Source organism: Arvicola amphibius, chromosome 10 (genome assembly GCF_903992535.2).
Source record: "Arvicola amphibius chromosome 10, mArvAmp1.2, whole genome shotgun sequence".
NCBI classification, from domain to species: Eukaryota; Metazoa; Chordata; class Mammalia; order Rodentia; family Cricetidae; genus Arvicola; species Arvicola amphibius.
Genome location: NC_052056.1, coordinates 22,727,554 through 22,740,575, shown reverse-complemented (window position 1 = coordinate 22,740,575; position 13,022 = coordinate 22,727,554). Strand labels below are relative to the sequence as shown.

The 13,022-nt window shown below is 35.6% G+C and overlaps 1 protein-coding gene across 1 annotated transcript in view; it reads right to left on the bottom strand.

Moving 5' to 3' along the window:
- Robo2 (roundabout guidance receptor 2) overlaps positions 1-13,022 on the bottom strand; it is a 527,951-nt gene that overhangs the window by 84,203 nt on the left and 430,726 nt on the right. Inside the window, exons 8-10 of the mRNA XM_038345104.1 lie at positions 8,357-8,481; positions 4,656-4,827; positions 1,144-1,349 (exon numbers count right to left, since the gene is read on the bottom strand). Of these exons, the coding sequence (XP_038201032.1) occupies positions 1,144-1,349; positions 4,656-4,827; positions 8,357-8,481 (503 nt within the window). The remainder of the gene's footprint in view (positions 1-1,143; positions 1,350-4,655; positions 4,828-8,356; positions 8,482-13,022) is intronic.

The following is a 13,022-nucleotide window of genomic DNA, read 5'->3' as shown; positions in this document are numbered from 1 at the left end:
ATCTTCTCTTGATTTTCTGGCAAGCCCTTAACCCTAAATTAAAACAATGGCATGACTTAGGTAGGACTTCTACTACACATTTGTGGTGCTGTGATTACCTGCCATTGTTTTAATTCATTTTTAAACAGAAATTGTGAGAAAATAACCGTGTCTTGCTTTAAACTACAGTTTTTCCTGAAATGTTGTTAAAATTAGAAGAAAATTAATACAACATTCAGAATCACAAACTATGTTCATTCACCTTTGATGTAAATCCAACTTGTCTCATTTTGAGCCATGGTCATTGTTTTTCATATACATTCGGTTACAATACCTGTGACTTTTTCTCATCTACAGGCACAAATAGGAAATTTGTAGCAACCTAAATAAAGACTCGGGACTTTGTTCAACTATCCAAACATGCCTTATATGAACACAGTCTCATTCTTTTATTCCATTCATGAAATCATTTGTTGAGCCAGTTTATCCACACAACCTCACAGTCTTTTTTTTTGACTTTGAGAGTAAATTTAGAAGCATCTCTTATTGTCAAGTGATTTCAGCTCTCTGCTACTCTCCAAAACTTTCTATAAAAGGTTTGCAATCCCAATATTGGGAAGAGAGCTGAGTCGGTGTTTGACCTGTAGGCATGAATACAGGAGTTGGATCCCCAAACTTAAAAATCTAGAAATTGTGCTGTGTTTCTGTGATCCCAACACTGAGAATGTCAAGAAGAGTGGGGTTCTGGGCTCTGCTCTAACTGAGCTCAAGTCCCAAGGGAAACCCTGGCTATTCTCCATACTCTCTGCTCAAGGAATGCCCTGGAGAAAGTATTTTGAAGAAGGATTGAGGTTGTCCTCTAACATCTAAGTGCACAAAAGAACATATGCTATGTTCAAACATACACACACAACAAAAATTAAAGTAATACATAAGAACTTTAATTTCACTGAGGACATGCATATGGAAGAACGAGTAAAACTGTAAATAATGAAAGGACAATGATAGCTTCCTTATAATTTCAATTAATCATAGCTAAGACAAGAAATAACAAGACTTATAAAAAGTGCAATGATCATGCTGAGGTATCAGAATTTGTTTTAGTACACTGTATAAGTCTTTAGAGCAAGATGAAGAGATAGTAACAAGCCAAATCCTACATACCCGTAAATTCTTAATCTGCAGTGTTCCTTGTTCCTGGATCGTTGCTCTTGGATCTCTACCCAGAAAAGTAAAGCCCTCCTTTAGCCAGCTAACGACAGGAAGAGGGTCTCCAGTGGCTTTACATTTCAGTAAAGCTGTACCATCTACTGCAAGTGTTTGGTTTATTGGTCCTTGCAGGATTATGGGTGGAGGTCTATCTGTCAAAACTAAAAGGTAAACACATATTCAGAAAATTTAGACTTCTATGACACTCGGTAGTAACGATAAATTGACACTGAACGGTAATAGTAAACACCTAAAGTATTTTATAATTATTTATAATGTACATAGTCTTTTCAATATCTATATTCTTCACTCATATACGTTGAACATATATCTATATATATTGCATAAAGACAATTCTATTGTCTTAACTTACTGTGCATTCATTATAATTAAAATGATTGAGGATAAATTTTGACATTTTAGGAAGATTAATTTGTATTGAAGAGCTTAGTCACAATGAAATTAAAGTAAAAATATAGGTAGGTTCTAGCTATTAATCGTAAATTGTTCATTTATTGTTTATAGACATACTTTTTAAAAACTATGTGACATGTTGCATGTAAGGCTAATCATTTTGGCTTTTTGTTATAAATACATGTGCATTATATAAATTAGTATCTATAGCAGCTGCTGAAAGCCATTTTTACATAGACTGGTGTGTTTTGTGCATGATAAAACATTAAAACTTAAGTAATTTATATACAAAGTCATGCCATTCGGTCTTTAAACTATAGTCATGTCATTTGAATGAGTTCATTGAGTAGATACATACAGATAAGAAGAAGAAACTAGTCAGCTAGAGTTTTTGGCATGACTAAATTCATACAATTAGTATTTACATTCAGCACAATTTTACAAAGTTCTAGCACAGTATGTTTTCTTATTCATGGAACATCACCCTATAATAGAATATTTATTGTTTTAAGAAATATTTCAAATGATATAAAATTTTTAATGTCTGACATAGTAGAAAAACAAAATTAGTTAAATATTATGTTTCTTTAAGAATTCACCAGATTATCACAAAATCAGTATGATATGCTCAATTAAAAATAATAACTTTTAGAAAGGAAATATCTATACTAGGATAGACAACACATATTTTTGTTTGTTACAAGTTTGTATACTTTCTTTTTCTATATTGTACATGTAACCATGCATGTATATATGGAATGTATGAACAAGCCCACAGTGTATCTTATTGAAATCATATTAAATGCATAATTTATGCAAATACTTAATAAGGACCAAACAGTTGTAATTGAACTGAAATCAGGTCATAGTCATAGGTCCCTACATGTGAGGATGCTCTGAGCAACATGTATCTATGATTCCAATTACTTAAAACCTACAAGAAACCAGATCACAATGATTTACTTGTCACAAGCCTAAATTACCTAAAACCTCTTGTTTTATCTATTTTTCTTATATTTAGGAGTAAATAAAATAATTACATTGAACAAGGATGCATAGCATTATAGTAATTGTAGCAGATCTGAAAATAACTGAATGAATGGAAGCTTTATGGGAAAGGATAATGGTTTTTCAAGTTAAATTCAAGTCATAAAACATTATAAATAATTTTATAATTGAGGGAGAAAATATGTCTTCATTACCTGAGTAAAATGTGTTTATCAAATTTTAAATGTCATGGCCTATCTCTTCCAGGTTAAATTGCGATGTAGAATTCACAGTAATTTCTTATAACCTGCTTTTATTGTTCTATTTCTGACATCATCAGACACAACTAAAGGTCAACTAATTAGAATCCCCCTCTTTGTTGCACTACCTAAATAAGTAGCTCATTGCCTTTTGAATGACTCCAATCAATAAGGTAATTGAAAATCTCCCGGCTAGAAGGAATTTCAGTTGTAGGGAAAGAAGATGACCACAGCTTTCCGTGACACCAGAGTCAAAGGTTAAATGAACATTTAGGATTTTCACTGATCTGTGAAGAACTCTGTGGTCTTCTTCAACTACACATTATAAATCCTTAGTAAAACATTCAGATAAGGCCACAGTGTGACATTTATTGTCAACATAAGGTGGAAAATGTATTTTATTTCTCTGGGCTTTTTACATGCTATTGGCTCTACCCATAGAGTGGTCATTACAAATTTTTTAATTTGGAGTAAAGAAGTTGGAGAATCAAAGAAAAAGTGAACTTTCTTCAAATTAATGATATTTTAAGGGTATAAATATATTTAAAACATGAATATATTAAATACTTTGGTCCAAATGTCTTATTTTTCAAACATGTGTCTAGATATTTTTTTGTGATAGAAAACATGAGAAATTTTAAAATCATTATCTTTTATTCTGCTAAAGAAATATGGAAACCCAGAGGATCAAAAATCTTTCCCTCTAGGGAAGCCTTGCTCATCAGAGTTATTTTTGAACTGGGCTTCTTCAATCCATGGCAGTAAGTTCATGTACTGCTCCAGCAGGTACAGCCCACAGCCTCAGCCTCTCTCTAGACAGTATCTGTCTGTACTGCCCAGCCATGCACTATTTCTGGCACAGATTAAACTTAACCTTGCCATAGATAGAAAATAAAGGATATTGTCTTTCCATTCATTTTAAATGGCTTTTTAATCTGCATGTGTATTTGGAGTATAAGAAAGCACAATGACATTCACCAGAATAACAGAAAGAAAATCTGAGAGTATGCAGATCAAGAACCCTATATCTCAGAAACTACCCTAAAGAAGGAAAAATAGCCAAAAATAAGGCAAAACTCACAAAAATAAAACAAAAATGAGTAATTATTAGTTTAAGACATCAATGATTGGGAAAAATTCATGTTCACAGCTGACACATTATTTAAATCCCCCAAGCTGTCAAGTGCAATAAATAAACTATTGGTGAAAATATCAGACCCTTTTCAACTTTTAGTAGAAATTAACATTCAAAGTACAAATGTGCAAGTAAAAAATAATAATTTTAGCATTCATCACTACTTTAGAATGTTTTTAATTAATTTAACTTAGTGTATAATTAAAGTTGGAAGAACATCATAATATGATTAGCTAACTAAAATCTCATTTCTGTTTACTGATAAAATTTAAAGATGATATTTCCTATATTTTAGTCAAATAAAAGTATTAATAGCTATTAGAAGCAGTCATGCCAGGAAAACATTCAGTTAAAACATACAGATGACATTTGTAAACACAATGAGTCACATTACTTGTTTAAAATAATGCACCACTGCAAATTTTGATTCTCTAAATAGCTGCCTTTGAGATTCTATTTTTGTGGGGGATGGGTGGTATAAAATCAGAGAGAATTAAAAACTCTTAATAGTTATTACTTTACTTATGTATATGATATATACTTACTAAGGCAGAGATATTCTGCAGACACTGATACAAATGATTCAAGAATTCAAAAGTCTCTCCAAACCTGATGTGTATATCTAAATATAAACATTATACTCATGAGAAAACTCAAGAGATAAATCTCACCATCAGTAACCTCCAACTGCGCTTTAGCTAAGATGCTTCCTGCCACAGTTAAGGCCTGACAGATGTAGTATCCCGCATCTGAACGCTGGATGTTGGTGATGGTGAGGTCCCCAGACGGGGACACTGAACACCGGCTAGTGGGTTGCTGAGGTTGGTTTGGGAAAAGCAGGTTCTGTGGGGAAGGAAAAAAAAATAAGACAAAACAAAACACAGTCTCTTCAGTGCTTCTCCCTCCACAAAGAAAGTCACATTAACAACAGCTACAACCACTGTGGCCATATGGTTGGAAAAATAAAACCTATAGACTTAACACATAGTATTGAAATGATGGTGTGGACCACAGTGAGTTTGACTGGGAAAGATTTTCCTAGTCATAGCTTGTGAGCTATAAAGATCTAGCTGGAGGAAAAATCATCTGTGCTTCTTAAAATCCAGTACCTTTTAAATTTAAATGTGGATTTGGACATAATTCTTACAGTTTTATAGTCCACAGTATCATTTTTCAGCAAACAGATTTGAAAGACATTGACCATATCAGGGTCATTAACATAACTATATATCAACTATTTACTCCCTAATGTTGCCTAGTTATATCCATAACATATTTCATCTTTGAAATCTAGTGCTCACAATTAAAATAAACAGACAAAATACTATTCTGATGTTCAAATTCTAAGGATCCATAAGGATTATATGACTATAATGATAAGTAGGGAGGTAGTTTATAGGCTGGACAATGACAAATAATGCCAAATACCATAGTTGTTGACCAATTTGAATATGTCAGGACAAGTGCTAAACAGTGTATAATGCACACTGATAAAGGGTGGCTTCTATTTCTGTGATAAGTTTTCCATTGTAATCCATAGCAGCTTCCAAAAGAGCTATGGAAAAAAAGAGACAATTTAAGCAAGGTGAAGTAACTTGTTTAAAATAATAGAGACTGTGGTATGGCTCTGAAAGTGCCACATGACTCCCCTACGACCTTCACAGTGTTGCTTTCTTCTCAAAATTGTTTACTGTCCTCTCCATTAAAGCCTGACACACACCTCGGACAGCTCAAACACGAGAACTCAAAGTTCTTCCATGAGAACAGGATCATTAATTTGGATGACCTATGATGCTTTACTGTTGTTCAATTAAGAAAAACATGTGGACACAATAAATCATACTGAGGTATGTTTCTAGCTGCATTATAAATAATGACATATCAATTTTTATGTTGTATTTACTTACAAAAAGGAACATTAGAACCCTCTGGGATCTGTTTGCAATATAGTAATTAATTTTCCAGGTTTGTAATTAAACAATTTCAATAAGTTGAAATCTGAAGGTAATAACATTCAATTAAAGGCACAAGACACATTTTCACCTTAAAATATTTTTACCCTTGAAGTAATGCCAGTGGAGGAGGATAAAATGGGGTATTAACACTTTTCAATTACGCTAAATGACTTTAATCCAGCAAATGATGTCCTACTTTAATTAGAAGCTCTTCTCTTTATTGCGACATGATGGATGTCCACTTTATTAGATTCAAGTGTGACACTATAAGCCCACTTTACATAAACATTACCATGCTATTAAATGCTGTCTAAAAGGAGCAATGTTTGCCAGCATATCAGCAATATAATTTTAAAACGTTGTTGCCCTCTTCTCAAAGTTATTTTACTACACAACGCTAGGCGTTTTCACATACTTGAAAGGTAATTTGAGAACACACTAACTCTCCTGTGAAACCAAATATAATACAGATATAAGCCATCTACAAGAGAAGGGCCTAAACTTTAAGGACAATTGAAAATGACACAATGTGCACTTTTCAACAATTAGCCATTAGAATACTAATTTACATTGCACTAATCCATCAGATGGCCTAATTGTCCCAGGATCTCTTCCTCTTCAGTGTAATATCATTCTACCTTCCAAATGACTTGTTGACATGGAAAGTGGCATTTGATTGAGTTGAATCCATCATCTGTATTCCCAGGTTGTATGACACCGGCAAAAGTAATGGATTACAAGTCAAGCCCAGGAACTCTGCAGAGCCCTGGAAGTGTTTGAGCATCTTATTAATACTAATTGGCATTATCAGCACATATTGAGGAATATGGACCATTAAGTCTAGGCTCACGGCTCTTTCGACTGATGGATAGGGACAGATCACTATAAAAAATTAAATACCGGAAGTAGGAAGATATTTTGATATGTCTCAATTCATTGAATTTTGATAATCTCAATTAATTGAATGGAAATTTACAGCTTGTTCAAATATTTCATCTTTATCCATAATCACTTATTCTCTCTCTTTTTCATTCCCATGGAGGAGATATTAGTGAAAGAAGTAAAATTATATCTGATATTATAAACAAATCAACATATCAAATGAGAAATTTTATGTAAGATTATTAACAATATCTCTAGAACTAAATCTCACTTTGTCAAACAATACAGGAGCAATACTTAAATTCTATTGACAATTACTTATTAAAGTCTCTGATTATTGTGTTAAATACTCTGTTGATTGGACCGGATTACCAGCGTACATTTTGACTTGTGCTAGAGCTATATTAGGGATGAGATTTCTAGGTGTGTGAAATTATTTTAACTTTTATCTTTAATTAGCAAAAGGGCATGTTTCTTTTAACATGCTTCATAATTCAATCTGAAGTAAACTATAATTTTTATTTCAGAATTACTGAACTAAAATAAAAATTAAACTGAAATGAACTCCTGAGGAGAAATTCATCCCGTGCAGTTTTCAGAAAGCATGTCACTATCAACTGTGGACATTTAGAGAGACTCCATTACCCCCTCCCCCAACTTCTTTCAGAAATTGGAGTGGCAAATGAACATATTGAGAAAAAGCACCGAGTGCTTCCTTTTGAGAAGTACGTGCCTTGTTGAGTTATTTATAGCACCGACAGAATGAACACACAGCTCATTTCAAAAGGAATGTGCAGACAAGTTCGTAGGCTAAGTTCCTTAATTTCTCATCTACATCAAGACAGAAATTTGTATTCTCTCAATCAAGAAGCCAAACCATTCTTTATAGTCGATCCAAATTTTACTTGAGATGAATAATGTACCCATCTGAGTTTTCCAAAAGACAGTGATAGATGTTTTTGCTCAGAAGGATCACAGCAAAAACAAGATAACTGTTTCCTGTATAAAATGTGTTGTTTCCTGTGCAGAAGGGGAAAAAGGAAGAAAAGAGTCCTTCCACCTTTAAATGAAAGTGTGCTTAAGTTTATGATCTTTTTATATTACCCAAACATGGGGAGGTGGTTTGAAAGAGAATTCAGTGACAATTAATATTGAATTTTCAGGAAGCCATTTCATTTTTAACGTGCCAAGGACTGTTTGTTCTAGGCACTTCGTATGTGATACAATTAATCATAACATGCAACTGAATGCAACGAGGCAACATGACCTTTGCCATCAGAAAATTTAAATATCAGTGTAGTTTGGGGCTCAAACTATTTTATTTCTATTTTGTGTTATATACTGGGTTTGAAAAATAACACTGGCAAATAAAGTGTGCAGTGTTGGATCACTTGATGTCCAGTTATTTCAGAAGCATTTCTTTCTTAGAAATAAAATCCAGTGAGCGTTGATAGCAGAGGAAATGAGGCAAGCTCTGAGGGTCACTGAGAGGCAAGCTCCAGAGATGTCACAAAAGCAGTTATGCCCCCACTCACCTGGCTGCCTTCTTTCTGCCAAAAAACAGCTGGCTGTGGGTTTCCTTTTGTTTCACAGGGGAATGTCACTGTCCGGCCCTGAGCAACAATCTGATCTCTGGGCCTAACCACAAACTGTGGAGGAGCTAGAATTTGAAAGGAAAGAAAGTGTAAATATCAGCCTTCAACAACAATGAAAAAGATACCAAAGAGAAAAATCAGGTCCTCCGTGGGTGACTCAGAGCTGGAGCAAGGCTCCCTGTCTTTACCTACTTTCATGGATTTCTATCAACACAAAGGAAAAGAAAGAGCACACTCTAAAATGTGAGGAAAGCAGCAAGGTTATTAGCACACATACTCTAAACACTATGCATTAACGTCTTATGTCACAAACACTTGCTTAGAAAAATAGCCTCCTCATATTTCTAACATTCTCAAGAAAAAAAAAATGTACTTTTTAGTTTAGATCTGCATTGTGAATGGGTCAAGACAAAAAAAGGTCAGCATCTTAAACAACTATCTTCTTGCTCAAAAGTCAAATTATCAGCACACAGAAATTTCTCTATAATGTTTTTCGGAAACTGTCTGAGACATTGAAATAACTAGAAGGTATGAAATGGGATTCTGATTCTCATCAAGCATTTTAGCAATCAAGGTTTGTCAGGTAGCATTGAAATACCTGAGATATGTGGAATATATACAAAGGTAACTAGTAACATAAACACGTGCATTGGAACAGTTGTTTTTTTGTTGTTGTTGTTGTTGTTGTTTCATTTTTTTTAATTATTAACCTTAGTTCAGTAAGCGGTAGTCAGGCAAAGGTATGTTCTCCTACTGGGCACTATCAAGTTAGAGATGAAAAGATCAAAGAGTTCAAAGCCTTGAGAAATAAATATCACTGAAATTTGATGACGACATGAACAAAGTACACCTAACAGTGATGAAGAATGTGATGAATACAGGGGGCTTCTCAAAACACCATAGAAGAACACGTCAATTATATTGCATATAGCAAATGTAGCGAGACACAAGAGTGGAATCTCCTGTATTGCAGCATTTTTGAAAAAAAAAATCTTTGCATAGAAAATGAGCATTGTAAGAATTTTGAGCGAAAAGCAGCATCGGACAGTGGAACGATCAACACTTTCTAAGTCATGAGCTCACTGAAGAAGGTAGATACAAAATCACAGCTGTGCAGTAGGAGACTAAAAGGTTAATATCATTAGCGTGGCTGAGAAATAAAGGATCATGCCACACTGCCAACTCTGCTGTGGATATTTCTAATCTGAATGACAGCTGCAAAATGAACGCTCCAGAGGCTTCAGCATTTGTATGAAGATGGTAATGTTGGCTTGAGGAACATTTATTCAGTAGTAGGGTAATGCATACGGTTAAGAGGCAAGCAGAATGGTGTGGATAAAGGTGAACATCCAAAGAACGAGTAACTCCTTTAGAAAAAGAAAGAGAGGGAAATAAAAATCTCGGTGGTGCTCAGCATTAAAAGGGGTATAATGATAGAGAAATAAGTGAATGGCACTAGAGGATGTCCAGACACTTCCATAAGGACATCTTCACACCAGGCATTTCCATGGAGAACACTGTCCTTATCCAAAAGCTTTTAGAATAACTTTAAATCGTTATTTAGGCTAGAAACTGAAACCAGTCAAAGAGTTCTAAACCAGATTTAATTTGTACAGCCTGGTATATAAAGAGAAAAATCCTAGCCGGGCGGTGGTGGCGCACGCCTTTAATACCAGCACCCAGGAGGCAGAGGCAGGCGGATCACTGAGTTCGAGGCCAGCCTGGTCTACAAGAGCTAGTTCCAGGACAGGCTCTAGAAACTACAGGGAAACCCTGTCTCGAAAAAACAAACAAACAAACAAAAAAAGATAAAAATCCTAACAGCTGTAGTCTGGCGAATTGTAAAAATATGCAGTGTCCAATAAGAACAAAATCCAAATAGGTATTAGAACAAAATAGCCCCACATAAGCATAGAGCCTAGTACACCTACCACAAATTCTACATGTTTTGCATAAATAACATTTCTTCAAACGAAAAAAAAATCAGTGATATTTGTTTGGGTGTAAATTTGTATTTTATTATAGTTCCTCTTTATCCAACTCATCTAATACACAGTTTGGAGACAGATGGAAATAAATTTCCTAAGTTAGACAATTCCTTAAATTATAGATGATGGAAGATTCATTCCAACAGCAGGAAATTACAAGTATTTGCCATGAAAAATTAACTGTTAATTAATTAATCCATTTTACTGGATTACCTATGTTTTGCCATTTTCTATAATATGTATGTATTTTAAGAAATATGTAAGAATCAGTGTATTAGTATTTGCCTTTGTAAACACAAAAAAGAAAAATAATAGTGCTAACAAGCATATTACCTTCATGAGAAGTGTAATATAGATTAGCTTGTACATTCTTTTCAAACTTTAAAGGCTCACTTCAATCAAAATCAGAAACTTAATACTCAAACAAAAGCCACATATTCAACACATTGGGTCTTGTGACTTGCTTGATATAAGAAAGAATTTAAAATGTCCCAAATAAATACTAGTAGAAACTGTAGGAGCTCTAACTAGTACTGCTTTATTTGGTTTTTAGATTATAATAAGTAATATATAACATGATAATATCATCAAGTAAGAATATGCGAAAGCATATGATATTACTTATTTAGTTTGATAAAATTACTGTATCTACTTGAGGTATTTCTATAGATTTCTATAAATTTTATTTCCATTCTATTACACAGCGTTTCATGTGTAATAGTCCAGACTGGCCTGGAACTCCCGTTTTAGACAAGGCTGGCCTCAAACTCACAGAGATCCCCCTGCCCTTGCCTTCCAAGTGCTGAGATTTAAGGCATGTGCCATCGCTGCATGACTTATAAAAATCTTTTTAAAATTGTATTTTCCTATTATTCATGTGCATATGCATGCGCTTCTTAAATTTTGGGCCATATGCATTCATATACCCATAAAAGGTACAGGCTAGAATAGGGTATCAGGTCCTCTCCAACTACAGTGATAGGTAGCTGTAAGTCAGTAGATGAGGGTGCAGCGAAACAAACACGGGTTCTTTTGTTTGTTTAGTGATGAATGTTTATTTCAAACATTTTTAACTCTTTATTCTACAACTTGGTCACAGCTCTTGAAACCTAATTCCCCCAATAAGAACAAGCAAACGACTACACCAGACATTTACCCTCTGAGAACACATGATTCACGTTTTCATTTATCCTACTCTTTGATGGCTCCAAACTCGATAAGATGGCCTGTCTGGTACCCAGGATGGGAAGTAATTATAAGATGGCTCTTGGTCAATAGCCTTGATACTGATAAACACATAAATGAACATAGCAGAGTGCGATTCTTGAAGCAGTCGTTGTTGTTGTTTTGTTTTGCCTTGTTTCTTTATTCAGTACGTAGGAGGTAGAGACACATTGATCTCTTTGTGAATCTGAGGACATCCTGGTCTGTATAGAGTTTCAGGACAGCCAAGGTGACATAGCAAGACTCTGTCTAAAGATCAAACCTTGCAGAAGATTCTTGGAGAAAAGATCAGAAAAGCACTGAAGGATAAAAATAATGGGGAAACCTGGGAACCCCTCTAGAATCAAGTCTCTTAATAATCCTAAAATAGCTCCCTTCTTTAGGATATATGCTTCCCTGCTCCCATATCCACCCTTCCTATATCCCAAGCATCCCATTCCCCCAAGCTCTCCCTATCCTCCCCTTCACGCTTTTCTCTACCCAACTCCCCTTGCCCCCAACCCACCCCACCCCCAAGTTCCCAATTTTTGCCCAGCAAACTTGTCTACTTCCAATATCCAGGAGGATAATTATATGTTTTTCTTTGTATCCAGGGAGAAGCCCCCAGCTAGTTCCATGGGCAGCTGAGGAGAGGGAGTCGGAAAAGGCCAGATCCTATAACCATACTGATGATTATCTTGCATATCACCATAGAACCTTCATCTGGCGATGGATGGAGATAGAGACAGAGCCCCACAATGGAGCACCGGACTGAGCTCCCAAGGTCCAAATGAGGAGCAGAAGGAGGGAAAACATGAGCAAGAAGTCTGGACTGCGAGGAGTGCTCCCATCCACTGAGATGGTGGGGATGATCTATTCGGAGCTTACCAAGACCAGCTGGACTGGGACTGAAAAAGCATGGGATAAAACCGGACTGCCTGAACATGGCGGACAATGAGGGCTGCTGAGAAACCAAGGACAATGACACTGGATTTGGATCCTACTACGTATACTGTCTTTGGGGGGCCTGGCCTGTTTGGATGCTCACCTTCCTGGACCTGGATGGAGCGGGGAGGAACTTGGACTTCCCACAGGGCAGGGAACCCTTACTGCTCTCTGGACAGGAGAGGGAGGGGGAGTGGAGGGGGGTAAATGGGAGGCGGGGAGGAGGCAGAAATTTTTAATAAAAATAAAAACAAAACAAAACAAAACCAAATAATGAGGAAAGAAGGGTACTACCACAGGACACCTACATTTGAGCTGTGTTCCAAGATTGATGGGCAGTAGTGAGGTCACTGGGCATGGAGGAAATCAGCACAGAAGGCAGGGAACTGTGGCGCTGCAATCTTTGAAGGGGCTTTAAGATTCGAAAGGACCCAACATAGTGAGCTGACTATAGATAGGTCTTGATAATT